This window comes from Hylobates moloch, unplaced genomic scaffold (assembly GCF_009828535.3).
Source record: "Hylobates moloch isolate HMO894 unplaced genomic scaffold, HMol_V3 SCAFFOLD_1, whole genome shotgun sequence".
In the NCBI taxonomy this organism is placed as follows: domain Eukaryota; kingdom Metazoa; phylum Chordata; class Mammalia; order Primates; family Hylobatidae; genus Hylobates; species Hylobates moloch.
Window position 1 is genome coordinate 67,609,755 of NW_026652276.1, and position 21,486 is coordinate 67,631,240.

A 21,486-nucleotide genomic window follows, 5' to 3' on the forward strand; every position below is an offset into this window, starting at 1 on the left:
GTATTAACAGTACTTTAAATTTTTATTTATTTTTTCACTCAACTTTAATTGTAGATACAGGGCGTACATGTGCAGGTTTGTGACATGGGTATATTGCACTCAGGTAGTGAACATAGTAGCCAATAGATAGTTTTTAGATGCATCCCACCCTCTCCCTTCTAGTAGCTCACAGTATCTATTGTTCCCAAGTTTATGTTCGTGCATGCTCAGCATTTAACTCCTGCATGTAAGTGAGAACCTGCATTATTTGGGTTTCTGTTCCTGCATTCATCTGTTTAGGATTATGGCCTCCAGCTCTGTCCATGTTGCTGCAAAGGACATGATTTTTTTTTAATGGCTGCATAGTATACTATAGTGTGTATGTACCACATTTTCTTTATCCAGTCCACCATTGATGGGCACCTGGGTTGATTCCATCTCTTTGCTATTGTGAATAGTGTTGTGATGAACATGTAAGTGCATGTGTCTTTTGGGTATAATGATCTATTTTCCTTTGGGTATATACCTAGTAGTGGGATTGCTGGGTCGAATGGTAGTTCTGTTTTAAATTATTTGGGAAATCCCCAAACTGCCTTCCACAGTGGCTGAACTAATTTATATTCCCACCAACATTGTATAAGTGTTCTCTTTTCTCCACAGCCTCACCAGCATCTGTTAGACTTTTTTAATAATAGCATTTCTGACTGGTGTGAGATGGTATCTCATTTTGGTTTTGATTTGCATTTCTCTGATGATTAGTGATGATGAGCATTTTTTCATATGTTTGTCAGCCGTTTATATGTCTTCCTTTGAGAAGTGTTTGTTCATGTCCTTTGCCCATTTTTTATTGGGGTTGTTTTTTGCTTGTTGATTTAAGTTTGTTATAGATTGTTATAGACTTTAGTTATTCGACCTTTGCCGGGTGCATAGTTTGCAAATATTTTCTCCCATTCTGTAAGTTGTCTGTTTACTCTATTGATAGTTTCTTTTGCTGTGAACAAGCTCTTTGGTTGAATTAGGCCCACTTGTCAATTTTTGTTTTTGTTGCAGTTGCTTTTAGGAATTACACAAAAATTCTTTCCCAAAGTTGATACGAAAAAGGGTATTTCCTAGGTTCTCCTCTAGGATTTTTATAGTTTGAGGTCTTTAAATCTTTAATCCATGTTGAGTTAAGTTTTGTATATGGTGAAAGGTAAGGATCCAATTTTCATTCTTCTGCATATGACTAGCCAGTTATCCCAGCACTATTTATTGAATCCTTTTCCCGTTACTTGTTTCTTAGGGAGTCCTTCCTCCATTGCTTATTTTTGTCAGCCTTATCGAAGATCAGATTGTTTTAAGTGTGAGGCTTTATTTCTTGGTATTCTGCTCTCTTCCATTGGTCTGTGTGTCTGTTTTCGTACCAGTACCTTGCTGTCTTGGTTACTACAGCCTTATAACTTAGTTTGAAGTCAGGTAGTGTGATACCTCCAGCTTTGTTCTTTTTGCTTAGGATTGCTTTGTCTAGCCAGGCTCTTTTTTGGTTCCATATGAATTTTAGAATAGGTTTTTCTAATTCTGTGAAGAGTGATGTTGGTAATTTGACAGGAATAGTGTCGAATCTATAAATTGCTTTGGGCATTATGGCCATTTTTATGAATTGATTCTTCCAATCTATAAGCATGTGATGTTTTTCCATTTATTTGTGTCGTCTTTGATTTCTTTCAGCAATGTTTTGTAGCTCTCCTTGTAGAGATCTTTCACCTCCTTGGTTAGCCATATCCCCAGGTATTTTATTTTCTTTGTGGCTACTTTAAATGGGATTATGTTTTCATTATTGGTTTTGTTTTGTTTTTTTGAGACAGAATCTCTGTCGCCCAAGCTGGAGTCCTGTGGTGCAATCTCGGCTCACTGCAACCACCACCTCCCAGGTTCAAGTGATTCTCCTGCCTCAGCCTCCCAAGTAGCTGAGGTTACAGGTGCCTACCACCAGGCCCGGCTAATTTTTGTATTTTTGTTTTTTTTAGTAGAGAAAAAAAAAGGGGTTTCATCATGTTGGCCAGGCTGGTCTCAAACTCCTGACCTCAAGTGATCCTACCACCTCAGCCTTCCAAAGTGCAGGGATTACAGATGTGAGCCACTGTGACCAGATGGGATTATGTTCTTGATTTGACTCTCAGCGTGGACATTATTGGTGTATAGAAATGCTACTGATTTTTGTACATTGATTTTGTAAACTGAAACCTTCCTAAAATCATTTATCAGTTCTGATAGCCTGTTTCCAGAGTCTAATTTAAGGTTTCCTAAATATAGAATCATATTGTCCATGAAGAGAAATAGTTTGACTCCTTCTTTTCCTATTTGGATGCTTTTTATTTCTCTTGTCTGATTGTTCTGTCTAGGACTTCCTCCTTGCCGTTTTTATAGTCCTCCTCTCTGTATTGGAGATAGTATGGACAAAGGTAGAAACAGAGGATTGTGGAATCTGCTCATTCCCCATCCCATTTTCCAGGCCTCATTCAGATGAACCTACAGAATTGATATCTGTGTCAAGATGGGCAGGATCACTGGGTGCGATGGCTCACGCCTATAATCCCAGCACTTTGGGAGGCTGAGGCCAGTGAATCACTTGAGCCCAGGAGTTCCAGACCAGCCTGGGCAACATGGAGAAACTCCATCTCTAGAAAAAAAATACAAGAATTATCTGGGTGTAGTGGCATGTGCCTCTAGTCCCTGCTACTCAGGAGGCTGAGGTGGGAGGGGAGGATCAATGGAGCCCAGGAGGTTGAGGCTGCAGTGAGCTGTGGTCACACCACTGCACTCCAGTCTGGGCAACAGAGTGAGACCTTGTCTCAAAAAAAAGGATGGGCAGGATCAGGTCCCACAATAGGTCAAAGATTCCCAGTCAAAATAACAAGCTAGATACTGTTAATGTTTCTATCAAGAATGACCTTGTAAGATATGTGCCCAACCAGTTTAGGTTCCCACCCAGTTAAACTATTTCTTCTGTTTTATAGAGCCAGAATATGAGAGGTGCTATATGCCTAACACCTTATGTTTATATACTACTCTCATAAGGTAGCAGAAAGAGCTGTCAGGCTTTCAAGGCAAAAGATGGGGATTCTGAACTCAGACCTCCACATCCTGTGTGACCTTGAGCAACTCACTCTGTGAGCCCCAGTTTCCTCATCTATAAAGTGACCATTATGCAACATACTTCCCAGGATGGCTGTGGGAACAATAGATAAGACAGCCTTGGGAAGCATCAACAGTGTTCCTGGATCCTTAACAATACTGAGTATCTCCTTTTCTTGCCACTTTCCACTTCTCTCCTAACCTGCTTCCTCAGCTGGCGTACATGTCATTATATGCCTTTTAAAAATTAGGATTAGATCCAGAGTATGGGTAATTGGGTAGAGACAAAACACAATGGGAAGGGCAGTGTTTCCAGGCATGCTTATGTGGTATAGACCTAAAGCAGATTACAGACTCCTTGAGGGCAGGGACCTGTGTCTTACACTATATACCTACAGCTAATATTGGACTCAGCACCCCTGTAATCCTATCATTTATTGGTTACTCCCTGCAGATAGTCTTTTTTGTATGTCATTTCTTTAAACTTCCCAGTAACCTGTGAGACAGGTATTATTGTTCATATTATGTAGATGAGGTAACCAAGAAACAAAGCAGAACTCCCAAGGTCAGTATTCAAACTTCAGTTTCTCTGATTTTAAATCATATTTTCTTCATTATACCACACTGCCCCCCAATAAAAATAGCTGCCTTCATTTGGTTTTATTTTTTAACCAAATATATATTGAGCCTTTATTTGTGTAAGCTGCTATGCTAGATTCAAGGTTTGTAGAAATATATAGAAATATACATAAAGCCTAATTCTACTTAAACAGCTACACAGATAACTGATATGAGGTAGCATGTGGTAGTCCCATAACTAATGAACCAGTGAAAGACTGTGAGGTTCACAAGTGGATGAGATCACTTCTGATTGGTGAAGATTATCAAAGCCATCACGTAGGAGGGTGTGTTTGAATTGAGCCTTGAAGTCTGCATTTCCTACTACATGCTAAACTTGAGATCATAAGATCTTGGTTACTACATTTTTCTTACCATCCATTGCTGCTAGTCTGTCTTACCATCTATTGCTACTCCTCAAAATTGAAAGAAGGTAACTAGAGAAACCACCTTGAATAGAATCAGAGAGAAGACTCCATGGTTTCCTCTCATTTTCTCGTCTGGGTGGATACAGTGTAGTGTTTATGAGCCCAACCCCACCACCTACTAGCTGTGCAACTTTGGGAAGTAAACTGTAGGCCTTAGCTCTCTCAACTATGAAATTAAGATAATTTATGCCTCATAGCCTTTATCTGTGGATTCAGTGGGATTCTATATATAAAGTGCTTAGTTGGGTATCTGGAATATATGTACTCACTAACTAATATGTGATAGCCATAATTAATAGATTCTATAAGTAGACAGATATCTACTAGAGAATGTAAGCATGAGTGATACACATTTGTCTAGAATGTCAGACTATTGATTATATTGGTTCTGAATTTTAGAGTTAGCAATTTTTGTTATTTACAAGTTCTTCACCAAAATTAATGCAGAAGTGCAGTTACTGCCATGTTGAAGGCATAATAGTGACCAAACCCTTAGCCATTTGAGAGTAGCCAAAGCTGTTTTCATCCTAAGCTGTTGTTTTCTATCTCCTTACTGCCCTAGGTAGCTGCTCAGATTGCAGTTAATCCAGAATTTCTTGACTAAATAGAACATTACTCAGGAAATACAGTACAATCTGCAGAGTCTACAGTAGACCTTACCTCTGAATGACAAAATGTTTACTTTTACCCAGCTATAAATTTTCTGGGTATCTATCATATTTTTATGCTTGAATTTTAGTAACTATAGCTATAGAACCAGGAATGATCTATAAAATAGGATGTTGATCAAAAATACTCAAGAAAAAGATGCTACTTTGGTTACATGTGTGATTGTTTTCTTTAACTTAGTAACTTGATATCAAATATTGTTGAAGAAAAAATTTTACTGTCGTTTGGAGCTGTTTTTTCTGATTCCTACTGAGAATTGGTTAAACTTCAATTTAGGCTGTACATGTCTAAAGAGTCGGTTGGCATTTATATTTTTAGTCATCATGTGACAAAATAGGTCCAATCTGAAAAGCAATTTAGGCTAGGCAAGGAGACTTTTTCCATTGCATTTCTTCTTGCAATGGGAGCATTTTTTGTCTCATATTAATTATCTAAGTATATAAACTCATGAAATTGAAACTCCTATGTAAATAAATTTTGCCTTTTATTTACTTAGACATAATTTTAGAAGAATAAAAGGGACTAAAGACTCAAGTAAACAAAAATAATTTAGGGATGTTTAGAAAATCAATCATTTGTTATTTTCAATGTCTAGCATAGCTTAAGAACCACTTCATGCCCTAATTAAACTAGAATATGCACTAGGCACATACCCCCCATAGATTATGAAATCTGAGATTAAAGTATTTACACTACAAATATACTGAATCCATTTAAATACATAGAATTTTAGATGCTTTAAATACAGTGTAACATTGGCATAATTGGTTTAACTTAATTATTATAGCATGAGAAACAGATAATAGGAGGTACTTAGGGAACCAAAATGGGAAATGTAAGCATCTTGTAGCACCTTAGTGAAAAAATGTAGGTATTGCTCCTAAATCAAGTTGTGCCAAGTCCTCACCTAGCCACCCCGTTTCTACACCAGCAAACAAACAAAAAATATCTGAGTCCTATAAGTAGTTACACTATAATTGAGATCTGTGCAAATAAGGAATTATTCCCAACTGGCTTCCACTATGACCTGGCCTCAAGCTCTCTGAATAAAAAAAAAAATGTTGAGACTAGAGAATTAAAATAATGGTTTCTTCTATGTAAGTGTAGCCCACAACGAAATTACTCATAATGCAGAGACAAAACTGACCACTCCAAGCTGTTAGCAATGTAATATGCATGCTCCTTGTTCTGCATGAAAATAGTATGATACCTAGTTAAACTTCTTTTATTTTTCATCAAAATACTCACCAGTTTTTCCTTGTCTTTAATAAAATTGGGTTTTGGTTATTTAACCTCAGTCCATAATGAGCAAAGGATACAGATTAGCCTTTCATAATTTACCTGGCAGTTGTGCTGCATTATTTTTAAAACCTAGTGCTGTATGTATGTTAATTTTCCTCTGCTTTTAATAGGTTAAAAAAATTCCATTTTGCAATAATGCATGACTCATTCATTTCTCATTACCTTCCCACTGATTTTTTTTTTTTTTTTTTTGCCTTGAGCCAGCAAGAAACTTACATGAGAGGAGGGAGAAACAGAGAGACAGAGTGAGTTTAGGAATACAGTACTTAAATACTGTTGCTTGATTTTCATTGGTTATCTCCTTTCTTACGGTGGCCAGTCTAATGCAGCCTTCCTTGTGAAATCCCTCCCTTCCCCCCACCTTCCCTGCTAGGGGCTTCACAGGGTGTCTGTTGCTAGAAACTGATTGCAGGCAGTATGTAGGCATCTTTCATTCAGAATGGACATTAATATCTTGAATAGAGAAGAAAGCTTTTAGAAATGTATCATTTGTCAAAATTGCATGCCTTTTAAAAAGCGATAAAGAGGGATGCTGAGTGTTTTGTATGTTAGCATCGACTCTTTTTATTTCTGTTCAGACTCAAGTTTTTAGAAGCTAGAATATAGATCCCTTTAAGAAAAAAAAGGAAGAAAGAAGAATTTGCTGGTTAGTCGACCTCTGTTTAAGAAGTGCTTCATCCTCCTCCTCCACCTCTCCGTGGTGTGTCTCTGCAGCTCTCTGTAGGTTAGGGTTCTGTGCTGTCTGGCAGAATGCTCATGTGTTAGCTGAATAGATATCATCGACAGACATAGACCACTATAGGTTTTCTTTCCCTGTGAATTCCAAAATGCCATCCAAAGAGTCTTGGTCCGGGAGGAAAACTAATAGGGCTGCAGTTCACAAATCAAAACAAGAGGGCCGTCAGCAAGATTTATTGATAGCAGCCTTGGGAATGAAACTGGGTTCTCCAAAGTCGTCTGTGACAATCTGGCAACCTCTGAAACTCTTTGCTTATTCGCAGTTGACATCACTTGTTAGAAGAGCAACTCTGAAAGAAAACGAGCAAATTCCAAAATATGAAAAGATTCACAATTTCAAGGTAAGAATATTTGCTGTCTTTTAAGAAATGCACATTACTTGAAATATATAATATTAAAGAAATATCTTATGTCTTTCTAAAACTAGGATGACTTGACTAAAACGTTCTTGCTATTTAAGGAGTGAGATGTTTTCAGCCTGATTTTACTTAAGGAATAGCTGAATAAGGCTAATAGAAATCCAACCCTGTTTTTCTCTAATGCTGTTTTAATATTGTTTTATCAATGTGTACTCTGGTACACTGGTAAAAGTCTTGACTGATATTTAAAAGGTCTCAGTTAATGATGATTTTTGGCGTTGTTTTTATTTGTGATACAAATGTGTCTGAATACCTCTGTTGGAGATTTTATGAGAGGATTAGATCTTATCTGTGTTTCTGGTAAAAAGGTTTGGATATAAGAGGCATGTGCTGTTGCATCTGGATTGAGCAGATGGTTTGCATTGCTCATAGTTTCTGTCTTTTCTCCCCTGTTAATGAATTGACCATGATGAAAGGAGGATGGCTACCATGGGACTGTTGATGCTGCTGACACTAGCAGCTTCTCTTCACTTTTTGAGTATTTGCTTTCACCACGTATGTGTATGTGTAGTTTTTAATTATTGTGTTAATGTGGTTTATCAACTGTACTTGAATTTTCTTTCAAGGTGATATGTGTGTTGATTCAAGCTGTATGTAGATCTTGTCTCTATTTACAGCATGATATAAGGCCTTGAATTTCTGTCCTTTGCAATCTAATTCAGAGATTAAACAACGTGAGGTGGTGCATAAGTAGACCCAGTTACATTTAATAGGTAGATGCACTGACATTTCTATAGTAACTTCCCAATAGTTAGACAACTTTGTGATGTGGTTCTTGAGACGTGAATGTTCTTAGTTTAGACAAAATATCATTAGGTTTTATTTTAGAAAGGGAATAATTTGGTTTCAAAATGTGATAAAGCTGGAAATCGTGATCTTTCATTTATTTATTAATTTATTCAACATTTATTCAGCACCTATAATGCACCAGGCTCTGAACTAGATAATTTCATTCCACACTTGCAATTTATTCTGATTTTTAACACCAGTATTTATTTTACTCAAACACTAAATACCAACACCCCCCCCCCCCCCCCGAACCCATATGCTCTGCATTTTCCATAGTGAGGAATAGGTTTTTGTGATCTTCAGATCATTTTGGGATGAAGGAGAAATTACTTAATAAAATTATGTTTCTTAAATATGTGGGCTATGTAAAAATTGCTAATATTTTAAAGTAAACGAAATAACATTTTCTTCTTCCTCTTTAAACATATTAAGGACCTTACCTTTCAACCAATATCTTGATTTAAAATAAAATAGAGGCAACTTAGTAGATTAAATACCAGATAGAAAAGAGGTATCATATGTGTATGTAGTTTTCACTACATCTTTCATTTAGGAACCTAAGCAATACATGCAAGCTTCTAGGCCTCAGTTTCTTCTTACATGATATACAACCTGATCTGACAGGATTTTTATCAGGAAAATGACCCCAAATAAATCCTTTTGCCAATATGAAGTTATGTCACAAAAGAAGTCTTTAGGTTACTAATAAAGAGGAAATTGTATGTACACTGTTTAGAAATGGCTGAGATCTTAAATATATCTCCAAAGATGTACTCTGATTTGTTCAGCAAAAACCTACTAAGAATGCCATTTGAGTGCTAGGTCAAGTTCATTATACATGCTTTTTATCAATATTGATTAAGAGCAACTAGGAGGTCTACTCAAGAATTTGCGTAAACAAACTTTTTGTGGTTGTATCTTCCAGTTGTTTCTCAATTTTAACACATGGCTTTAATGAATAAATTCTACACAGCTGGAAAATTCTGACTCTGAGATCAACTGTGACTCTTACCTTGGTATCTGAACTGCTTTAAAGATACTTGGGTGTTTTTTTTTTAAGCCTTAAAAAATGGAAAGCTTCTTCCTTCTCTGGAGCTGAAAAATAATGAAAACCAGCTTGGACTTGTTCTTAAAAAGGAGTATTTATGCTCAAGAAAGAGCTCATTTTAGACAGTGAGTTGCATTACATATTATTTAGAGTTGCTAATAAGGTCAGAAATCTCAGAATTGTCTCTTTCCATTGAAATTACTGTTATTTAAAAAATGTTTCTGTGGGGTGGCACTATAAAAAATAAGAAAGAAAGGAGGAAAGTCATACTTGACTTCCAAGAACATCCCAGACTCTGTGGCAGGTGCAGTTCTCCCCCACACAGAAGGTCACTGATTGTGATATACACATCTATGTATGTACAGTTCAGAAATTTGTGTGGGGGAAAAACCGTAGCATTTCCATGATGATAATCATTCATGTATCCTTGTCATTAACTATTTTTCTATGGTGGTAAAAGTGTATTCTGTATAAGCACGAGCCCACTCACCAAAGCCTCATTTCAAGGTGGTTTTCTTTTTTGCTTCTTGAACTGCCTTGTTATGTAATACTGCTCTGTGGAGCCGAACAGCTGTCAAACCTTATTTCAGGGAGTGAAGCCAAGAATGCCTTCTACCTTTGGTGAAAGCACTCACCAAGGTGAAAGCCAAATAAACCAACTGGACCTAACTTCAGCCTACAGACAGGCGTTTGTTTTTTTGGGTTTGGGGTTTTTTTTAGTAGAGTAAAAGAGGAAGGTTTCCATTTTGCTATGTTATGTAACACAGTCTCTTTTTTTTTTTTCTGTTGTTACTTATAAGGATTTGAGAAAGCATCTATCACAAGAAGGATAGTTATATCCCTTAGGGAGGTTATTTTACAGATAAATGTACCAAATCCTCTAAAAACTATTACACAATAAGTTATCTACATCAGTTAGAAAATAACTGTAATTGTCCCCTGGATCAACCTCTCATTTTAAGAACTACCTCATTCTAATACAACATACAACACACACACACACACACAGAGAGAACAAAACAAAACAACCTCTAACATTAAAAATAAAACTCAGGCACCCCTCCAGCAATGATTGTGCCATGCATTCTGAGGCTTTCTGGGTAAAATGATAAATAAGACCCAGCCTTTGCCCTCAGGAGCTTGCTTATTATATGCACCACCTTGGGTCAACTGCTTAATCTCTCTCTACATCAGAAAAATTGAGCTCCCAGTACATGTAGATACATGGTAGCCACTATTTTTGTTACTACAAATACCCCTAAGTGGGTTTTTTTTTTGTTTTCTGATCTGTACTGACATTTATACTTAAGGGTTCATCTGAATCCTCTTCTTCCTGTGCAGTTGCAGAGATTATGATGTGATTGAAAACCTTAGCATGATTGTGGGGACTGTGCCTAGTTCTTAGGCAGAGTTAGATGTTACATAAGAATAGCTACATTTGGCCAGGCAGAGTGGCTCACGCCTGTAATCCCAGCACTTTGGGAGGCCGAGGTGGGCGGATTGAAAGGTCAGGAGATTGAGAACATCTTAGCCAACATGGGGAAACCCCGTCTCTACTAAAAATACAAAATTAGCCGGGTGTGGTGGCACGTGACTGTAGTCCCAGCTCCTCTGGAGGCTGAGGCAGGAGAATCGCTTGAACCCAGGAGGCAGAGGTTGCAGTGAGCTGAGATCACATCACTGAACTGCAGCCTGGGCAACAAGAGCAAAACTCCGCCTCAAAAATAAATAAATAAATAAATAAATAAATAAATAAATGCTGCATTTTTCATGCACTACAGAATGCAGTGAAATCCTCTATATTTATTTTACTCTTTTCAAATTAAACTGTTAAATGTTTCATTTGGTTTGTTGCTTAATTCAGATAGCTCTATAAAATAAAATCAAGAGCAGATACAATATTATAATAATGACAAAAGCTAGGCTACTTAGGCAAATTAAGTAATTAAAAGAAAACAACAAGAATTATCGTGAGTAGATACTAAAAATATGAGTTTAATTTTTTTAAGGTAGTCTTGAATTAGTTGTTGATTTTCATTTCAGGTACTTGCATTCTGCATAATGAAAGATATGAGATATTGTATTAATAGATTTAGTGTTGCCAAGATAACAGGCAAACAGTGAATCCTGAAATGTGAATTGATACTGCAATTAAAATAACACTGTAACGTGAACCTTATAATAGTTAATAAAATTACTGATTCAAGACCTCCTAGGAAAAAGAGATCATGCTGAACCCCGCATTCCTAGCCAACAGACTGAACACTGTGCTGTCTGATGAACTGAAGGGCGGCAGTGGCCGACACTCTTGCTGAGGGTAGTCTTTCCTTTCCTCCTGAGGATGTGGGCAAATCCAAGCCCCCTTTGGTCTTTATTTGGTTCACATTTATAATAAAATAAATACACAATGAATGAACAAATAAAAATAATTTTTGGTCTTTATTTGGTTCACATTTATAATAAAATAAATACAAAATGAATGAACAAATAAAAATAATTTTTTTTTTTTTTTTTTTTTGAGACAGAGTCTCACTCTGTCGCCCAGGCTGGAGTGCAGTGGCGCGATCTCGGCTCACTGCAAGCTCCGCCTCCCAGGTTCACGCCATTCTCCTGCCTCAGCCTCTCTGAGTAGCTGGGACTACAGGCGCCCACCACCACACCCGGCTAATTTTTTGTATTTTTAGTAGAGACGGGGTTTCACCGTGGTCTCGATCTCCTGACCTCGTGATCCTCCCGCCTCGGCCTCCCAAAGTGCTGGGATTACAAGCGTGAGCCACCACGCCCGGCCATAAAAATAATTTTAATATAAACTGTGAAGTTTTAAACCACATGGTCTAAGGGTTCTCTTACAGCTCTAAAATTCTCGGACTGAATTATAGTGTATTGTGCACCATTAGATTTATTACAAGTATTCCATTTTTCATTAAAATTTTATTGAAGTTCCTATGGAGACAAATTTTCAACATGTTGATTTGAAAAGGAGCTAAAATTAACTATATATGAAAGAATATTTAAAACTGTTTATATTAACAGCAGTGAAATGTCATATTCAGAAACAGTGTCTATCAATCACCTCTTTCATATTATCCCCCCACCAACCCTCACACCACCACCTTGCCTCCCTCCATTCTTCCTTGCCCTTTCCCGATGTCTAGTAAAATGCCTGTAACTAGCAGATGCTCAAGAAGCATTTGATAATTGACTAAATGAGTACGCAGTGTGACATAGGGGGGACCTTTGGTTGTTGTTACTTGAAAACCTCTTCTCATGACAGCAGGAAATTAACACGAAAATAGATTCTTCTATTGGTCTTAAGATCTGTATTGTTACAATGTTTTCTTTTAATCAGATTTATGTGAGTTTTAAAAATGAAATAAAACCCAAGATACCATCATGTTATCTGATATTTACTAGAGAATCTGTGTACATATTTTGAATGCTTAGGAATTTGAATAGTGTTTTGAATTAATGGTATTATAAATGAAGGTAAATGCAATGTTACAAAATGGAAATGACAATCTAGAATGCTTCATTATGCTTCTGCAATAATGTCTGTCATCATTGCCTCTTGTGTGGATATGAACAAGGAGTGTCCAACATAAACATTTTAAAGGAATAATGTGAATTATTCCTTTAATTTTACTTGGAAATTTAAATAATTTTAAATAATTTCTTACTTGGAATTTCTCCAAGAAAGAAATTAAGTGGAATTATATGTATTTCTGTTATACACGTGCACACACACACACTCTTTCTCCAGTTCTCAATGTGGGCCACTTGCAAGAGAAGACAAAAATAGCGCAGATCAGTATGTAGCATAGGTTCTGTCTGCCTAAGGCAATCGGACATGTAGAGGACTGATGAAGAGAAACTAGGAAATTGGTCAGAATCATCTTTAAAGTCCCTGTAAACATTGTATTTCTGTTGCTGCCTATTATAGTACATATCTGATGCTGCAGAAGCCAAAAATGACAGCCACTGCTCCGCTTTCCACTTCTGCCAATGCTGCTGGTGAGGAGGACCACAGAACCTGTGCACTGCCCCTCAGCACTGCGGCCCTCTCAACCTCACCCTGCCTGGCCCTTATGGTTTGTCATGCTGGCTGGGGAACTGGTATGACACCCTGAGTGCAAGTCATTCAGATCATTAAGGTTATCAGAAAGGTTACTACCTGCCACTAATAATCCAAAAAGAAACATTTCACAAAGTTCTTGTTGGTTTGCACATAGTTGCATATACTTCTTTGTAGCTATCTTATGGGACTAGAGAATTTAAATTGCTATACTTAAGAGAAACCCATATTATTCTCACAGACCATGGCCCTTTATTCTGGAGATGTTTTATGATCAATCTGTCTTTATTCCCCAAGTTCCAAATTTGGCATCTCTCTATTATACTGCCTCGCTGATACAAATTACTTATCAGTATGTTTTTCATCTCTTCCATTCAAGCTTTCTACTATATCATCTTTTTTTAATGTTTTAAATGAGGAAGACATGTTTTGGAAACACCTTCCTTTCTAGCCTCTTGTTCCATGTCTATGTGGGCCCTGAAAAGATTGGTTCTTTCAATATATGTATGAAAAGTTGCTGTTGAACATACTAACTCAATCTTTTCAAAGAAAAATCCCTGAACAGTGTTGAAACATCTTGCCCACAGTATTTGCTAATCTAAAATAAGACTCTCCAGGCTTTCCTAGCATGCATATGCTCCATTTCCCCCTTGCTCATCCCTCAAGTATTTATCAAGCAGCTGTTGTGTGCAGACCACTCTGTTTGTTAGACATGGGAGGAGACACAGTAATATGTAATATACGGTCCTTGACTGCTGGATATATGCAAACTGACTGAAAAGAAAGCAAATGTCAATATAATGAGAATGATGAGAAGGTCATAGGAAGGGTTTGGGGCCAGGCACAGTGGCTCATGCCTGTAATCCCCACACTTTGGGAGGCCAAGTCAGGAGGATCACTTGAGCCCAGGAGTTTAAGACCGGCCTGGGCAACATAGAGAGAACTTGTCTTTACAAAAAATTTAAAACATTAGCTGGGTATGATATTGTGCACCTGTGGTTCCAGCTACTTAGGAGGCTGAGGTGAGAAGATCACTTGAGCCAGGAGATAGAGGTTGCAGTGAGCTGTGAATACACCACTGCACTCCAGCCTGGGAGACAGAGCAGGACCCCATCTCAGAAAAAAAAAAAAAGAATGGTTTTATGCATAAACACTGGCAAAATACCTTTAATTTTATGTGCCACATATGTATAATAATGTCATATTCCTCATCGTTCAATATTTCATATGCAAATATAAATGACATCTCTGCCTGAAACAGAATGACAGTCAGGAGTGAGTATGCAGAGTATAATTCGACAGAGGGTAGTTTAAACTTTGGGGAGAGATTTTTTTGTGTGTGATAAGAACATGTCACATGAGATCTACCCTCTTAAATATTTAAGTAAGGCCAGGTGCAGTGGCTTATGCCCATAATCCCAGCACTTTGAGAGGCTGAGATAGGCAGATCACTTGAGCCTAGGAGTTTGAGACCAGCCTAGGCAACATGGCAAAACTCTGTTTCTATCAAAAATACAAAACTTAGCTGGGCATGGTGGCACATGCCTGTGGTCCTAGCTACTCAAAAGGCTGAGGTGAGAGGATCACTGGGGCCCAGGAAATCGAGGCTGCTGTGAGCTGTGATTGTGCCACTGCAATACAGCCTGGACGATAGAGCAAGACCCTATGTCAAAAAAAAAAAAAAATCTTTAAGTGTGCAACACAGTATTGTTAAGTAAAGGCATAATGTTGCTCACAAGGTTCTAGAAGGTACTAATCTATTATAACTGAACCTTGATATGCATTGAACAGCAGCTCCCCATTTCTCCCTCTAGCATCCCAGCAACCACTCTCTATTCTATGAGTTTGATTATTGTAGATACCTCATATAAGTGGAATCATACAGTATTTGTCCTTCTGTGACTGACTTATTTCACTTAACATCATGTCCTCCAGGTTCATCTCATGGGGTCATATATGGCAGGATTTCCTTTATTAAGCTGAATAAATATTCTATTGTCCATGTATACCATACGTTAAGGATATAAATGCATAGGAAAAACACGCAATTTTTAAAAGTCACGTCTTACAGTTAATAACAATGTATTCTTGAAAATCTCTCTGAGAGTAGATTTTAAGTGTTCTCACTACAAAAAATATGTGAGGTAATGCTTACATTAATTAGCTCAATTTAGCCATTTCACAATGTATTTGCATTTCAAAACATGTTGTGCGGAGTAAATATAATTTTTATTTATCAATTAAAAATGAAATAATTTTTTTAAGTCACTTCTAAAATTTGTTGTTGTTGTTGTTGTTTTTTGAGACAGAGTCTCTATTGCCGAGGCTGGAGTGCAGTGGCACGATCTCAGCTCACTGCAACCTCCACCTCCTGGGTTCAAGCAATTCTCCTGTCTCAGCCTCCCTAGTAGCTGGGATTACAGGTGCCTGCCACCATGCACACGTTTTTGTGTTTTTAGTAGAGATGGGGTTTTGCCATGTTGGTCAGGCTGGTCGCAAACTCCTGACCTCAGGTGGTCTGCCCACCTCAGCCTCCCAAAGTGCTGGGATTATAGGCATGAGCCACTGCACCTGACCTGTAAAATTCTTAATACTTCAGTTTACATGTTCATACAACAGTGCAACCTTCAGGAGTTGGTTTTTCCCCCATTTGAGACATGTTGGAACTGTAAAGCCCCTTCTCGTAATCTCTTCTATCTTATATTCACTCACCCCTTCCAGATTTAACTGAGGATTGGGTCTTAATTCTCTTTTGCTTATTTTGTAAGTTAATAGGAGAAATACCATATGTAATACTTCATGTCTCTTTTGTTTCAAGCCTTGTTTAGCTGACAAATTGTGCTATCACACTTCATCATTTTTGTGACCCACTGTGTCAACATTCCCTAGAGGACAAAGTCTTATTAAGAGTGAGGTTTGGCCGGGCGCAGTGGCTCGTTCCTGTAATCCCAGCACTTTGGGAGGCCGAAGCGGATGGATCACCTGAGGTCAGGAGTTCAAGACCAGCCTGATCAACATGGAGAAACCTTGTCTCTACTAAAAATACAAAATTAGCCGGGTGTGATGGCGCATGCCTGTAATCCCAGCTACTTGGGAGGCTGAGGCAGGAGAATTGCTTAAACCTAGGAGGCGGAGGTTGCAATGAGCCAAGATCATGCCATTGCACTCCAGCCTGGGCAACAAGAGCAAACTCCATCCCAAAAAAGAAAAAAAAAGAGTGAGGTTTACCATGACTATTAGTAGGATGGTTAAAGTATGTGCCTAAAGAATACGTACATGTCTTAGCATCTTGCCTCAATTATTGTCTATGTTGTCAAGTACTCCATATCTCAGTAAACTTAGTATCATTAGTCGGTGTTCATCATTTGTTATGTAATAGTACATGACACAAAAATATTGTTGACTTCGTCAAATAGCCCAAAGGATAGACAGTAGAGAAAGAGATGTGTATATACACCAAAGGAAGTGGAATATAGTTTAAAAAATAAATGAAGAGAAAACATGACAAGCAATGGTTTTTCTTTTTAAATATTTTTACTACACAAAAACTTCTGGTAGCTGAAAACCACTGTAAATTATTTTTTTGACAAGCAACATACTAATAGATTTTTTTTTTTTTTTCAGTTTTCTAATCCCTCTTCTTAAATTATCTTGAGATTCTTCTGGTTACAAAATAGGAAAACTATAAAGGAAAAGGCCAGTAGCCCAACAGTTGAAGAACCACTATATCATCAGCTGCTTATTTTCTATATTTTTATGTTCTTTGGGGAGCAAAAATAGAACTGGCGTGTTTTGTAAGGTATTATCCAGACTTAAAAATTAAAAGAACACATCTATTTTTAGGTCATGGTAGTCAGAGGCTTGTTGTCACATTAGGTGATATCCTCCAGTCTTTTGTATTACAGGTGACGTTTTGGCTATCCATGTGAATGGATTTGCCCAAATCAGGCCCAAAATATCATATTCCCTGTTTCTCTTTTTAAAACTACCTTTGTTTGGAGCTTCACCTCTTGCATGTGACACAACCCTGATCTCTGCTTGTGCTCTGCCTGGTACACATGCCCTTGTTCTTAAAGAGAAGTCCATCTCTGGGGGGTGTGCTAATTTGCTTTGATAGCTGCTGTTACAGCTCATTACTCCACAATTGTATTACTTCAGTGTGTTTTTCTTAATCTGTTACCATGAATATATTTACTATTTGATGGAACAGTTGAGAGATTTTATTACAAGTGTCAGAAAACCTAGCCCACACTGGACTAAGAAAAAAGGGAATTTGTTGTGTCACATAGTAGAAAAAGTCCAGCATTAATTGAAGGTATCCTTTGACTTAGGGGCTTAAAGTGCCACCAGAACCCTGTCTCCCACCTCTTCATTTTTAGGCTCCCTCTGGTGACAAGATGACTGTCAAAGTCTTCAGCTCTGTATCCTCCCAGATTCTAGTCAGCCTCAAAGACAAGACTGTTTGAACAAAGGTTCTGGGCATGGCAGTCATTGACCAATTATATCATATGCTCATCTCTGCACCAGTAGCTCCAGTCAGGAGAAGGGAATGTGCTGGCTTAGATCCAGGTCTTCCCCTGGAGCTGGGGAAGAGGTCAGCTCTATACGATTCACATGGATTGGGAGCTTTTATGCAAAAATAAGAAACTTGTTCTGTGTACTGAAAAATAAGCAGTGCCCTCTACAAGATTAAATGTCAAATGAAATCACCAATTGCAAGATCTTAGTGAACAGCCTACTGAATATGACAGTGTTAATGTAACACTTTGCTGGGTGAGATGTGCTCATGAAACATGGATGACGAAAGAATCCTGAAGCAGTTCAGTCTGTATAAAGGGGGTTGAAAATTACTGATTAAGTTAATCTTATTTTATATGTGTAGAAACTGAAGCCTATTAAAGTCACTGGTTGGCGTTCACATGAACAAATCAGTAGAACCAAGAATATAAACTAAATTTCTACTTTTGTTCATGATGGAAGAACTACATTTACTTTCCCATCTTAAACAACTAGCAAACCAGAAAAAGTATATAAAAACCACAGCCAGACATTGATCAATAGGTAGTATGGAACTGTGACAACTGAAAGAAGGAACACAAACAAAATGATTCTTAAGATCACTCTTGATGCTTGGAGGCAGTTTCCAGGCCACAGCACATGGAGGGGGAGTCCAAGCAGAGTCTTGTGATCTACCCCAGTGAAGGACAAAGAGATTAGGGTGGGGTTGTGGGGGAGGTGCAAAGCAGCTCAAACGTATGGGGCGGAGACTGCCTGAGGAGACAGAGCTGCACACAAAAGGCATTCTGGAGATCTGCGGAGGAGCCTTCTTGAGTCCTTTGCTGATGAGCTGTCTGCATATATGTGGGAAGAAACTATTGGGAAACCACCAGAAAGCAATAGGCTAAACAATGGCTGAAACTCACTGAAGACAGACTCATTCTGCCCACTAGTAGAAACAGAAAGAAGTCACAACACATGGAGCATTGGTTAAGACTCTTCAAGAGGGTATCATCTTAGTAGTGTGACCAAAATTAACAGTAGACTAAAGGTTGTAGTGAGCAAAGAAATGGAAGCTGTCTTTAAAAATCCAAATTGAATCTCTAGAGGTGAAAAGTATATCTGAAATGAGAAATATACTGGATTATATTAACAGCATATTAGATACCACAGAAGAACAGATTGGTAAACCAGAAAATACAATAATACAAAATATCCAAGATGAAGAACAGAGAATTAAAAAAAAAAAAATGAACACAACATCAGTGACCAGTGGGACTATAGCAAGCCGTCTTAACATAAGTGTAATTTGGGTCACAGAAGGAACAATGATGGGAAACCAGGAGACAGAGCAATTATTTAAAGCTATAGTGACCAAAAATTGTATAAATTTGATGAAAAGTCACAGATCCAAAAGTGCAGTGAACACTAAACAGAAAAAAATATGGTGAAAGCAACATCAAGGCATATCATAAATTGCTGAAAACCAGTGTTAAGGAGAAAATTGTAAAAGCAGCCAAAGAGAGTGAGAAAATTTGGGAAAAGAACAGTTTTCACTGTAAAGTGATACCGAAGGCCCCTGGCTTACAATGGCTCAGCTTATGATTTTTGACCTTATGATGGTCTGAAAGCAATATTCATTCAGTACAGTCCTGGATTTAGGATTGGATTACATCTGGATAAATTCATCATAAATTGAAAATATCAAAAGTAGAAACCCCACTCTCAACTTATGATATTTTCAACTTATGGTGGGTTTATTGACATGTAACCCCATCATAAGTCAAGGAGAATCCATACTTTGCCTCAGCCTAAGAATTGAGGTTGTTCATCCCACACGTAATGTATAGAAGATGTCTCTCGGATCTAGAAATTATACATACATTTGGTTTCTCTTAAGTTTTATTTTCACATTTCAGCTTCCTAATGTGTTTATAGTTTTATGGTTTTATAGAATCTTAAATGTGCACACTCAAGAATATAATGCACATTTGTTTAAAAGAATATAAATTATTTTTATACTACTATTTTCTCTGTTAATATCTTCAAGGATTATAATGTTAGTGTAGGACAAATATGTCAACTTTGAGGAAACAAATTATTTTCCTTTTTCACTGGTACACATCTTACAAAGTTTTTTTTAAAAGCAGTTGGGGGGATGCACATTACATAAAAATGAATAAAGAATGGCAGCAAAATTCTCATCAAAAACTATGCAAGACAATGGAGCGACGTCTTCAAAGAACTGAAGGAAAAGAAACCTATTAACCTTGAATTCTATATTTAGCAAATACATCTTTCAGAGATGAAGAGAAAATAAATATTTATTTTTTAAACAAACAAAAGCTGAGTGAATTCATCATCGGGAGACTGGTACTACAAGAATATTACAGTAAGTTTTTCAGAAAGAAGGAAAATGATACCAGGTGGAAATTTAGAACTACACAAAGGAATAAAGAACACTAGAAATAATAGTAAGCATGGGTAACTTTAAAAGATATTTTTCCTGACTTAGTATCTTTAAAAAATAGTTGACTCTTTAAGGCAAAAATGGTAATGTATTATGTAGTTCATACAAGCAAAAGGTATGACAACAATAATGTAGAGTAGAGGATGGGGAAAGTGGAAGTATACTTCATGTATAGGATTCTTGTGCATTACATGAAGTGGTATAATATTATTTGGAGGTAGACTGTAAGTTAAAGATGTATATTGTAGACTGGGCATGGTGGCTCACACCTGTAATTCCAGCACTCTGGAAGGCTGAGGCAGGAGGACTGTTTGAGCCCTGGAGTTCGAGACTAGCCTGAGCAATGTGGCAAGACTCCATCTCCATTTAGAAAAGAAAAGAGAAAGAGACAAAATTAGCTGGGTGTGGTGGCACATGCCTGTGGTTCCCACTGCATAAGAGGCTGAGGTGAGAGGATCACTTGAGCCCAGGGGTGTGAGGCTGCAGTGAGCTATGATTGTGCCACTGCACTCCAACCTGGGTAACAGAGTGAGACCCTGTCCAAAAAAAAAAAAATGTGTATGTTCTAGGCCGTAGAACAAAACTAAAATTGATATAGTTAAACTAACAGTGGAGACAAATGGAATCATAAGAAATATGCAGTTAATTCAGAGTATAAAACATAAAAAAAGGAATAAAGGACAAATGGAATGCATAGAAAACATGTTGATAGTTACATTAAATGAAAATGACTCAAACACACCATTAAAAGGCAGAGATTGTCAGGTTGGATAAAAAAGCAAGATCCAGTGATATGCTGTGTACAGGAAACCCACACTAAATATAAAGGGCACAGAGAGAAGTGAAAGAGAAAGCAAAATTCTCATAAAAAATTATGCAAGACAGTGGAGCAACATCTTCAAAGAACTGAAGGAAAAGAAACTTACTAACCTAGAATTCTAGCAAATAATTCGTATATGTAGACAATAATTCAAAGAAAATTGGAGTGACTGTACTTTTTTAAACATAATTTTTAGAACAAGGAATATTATTGGGAATGAAGAATGTAAAATTAATCAAGAAGATATAACAGTTTAAAATTTATGTGTACCTAATAACAGGTGCAAAATACATAAAGCAGCAACTGAGCTGAGGGTGAAATAGACAAATTCACGGTTATAGTTGGAAGTTTCAACCCTTCTCTCTCAGTGATAGAATATACAGAAAATTAGTAAGCGTATAGAAGATTTGAACAACAGTATCAACCAATTTGTCCTAATTGATATTTATAGAGTACTCCACTCACCAACAGCAGGATACACATACTTTTCAAGTGAACTAGAAGATTCACCAAGATACACAAT

The 21,486-nt window shown here is 37.4% G+C and overlaps 1 protein-coding gene across 2 annotated transcripts in view; it reads left to right on the top strand.

Moving 5' to 3' along the window:
• The window catches only part of CHN1 (chimerin 1), a 209,995-nt gene that overhangs the window by 155,501 nt on the left and 33,008 nt on the right, over window positions 1–21,486 (top strand). For both annotated transcript variants that reach the window (XM_032755326.2, XM_058440956.1), the window contains one exon: window positions 7,112–7,189. In XM_032755326.2, the coding sequence (XP_032611217.1) occupies window positions 7,112–7,189 (78 nt within the window). The remainder of the gene's footprint in view (window positions 1–7,111; window positions 7,190–21,486) is intronic.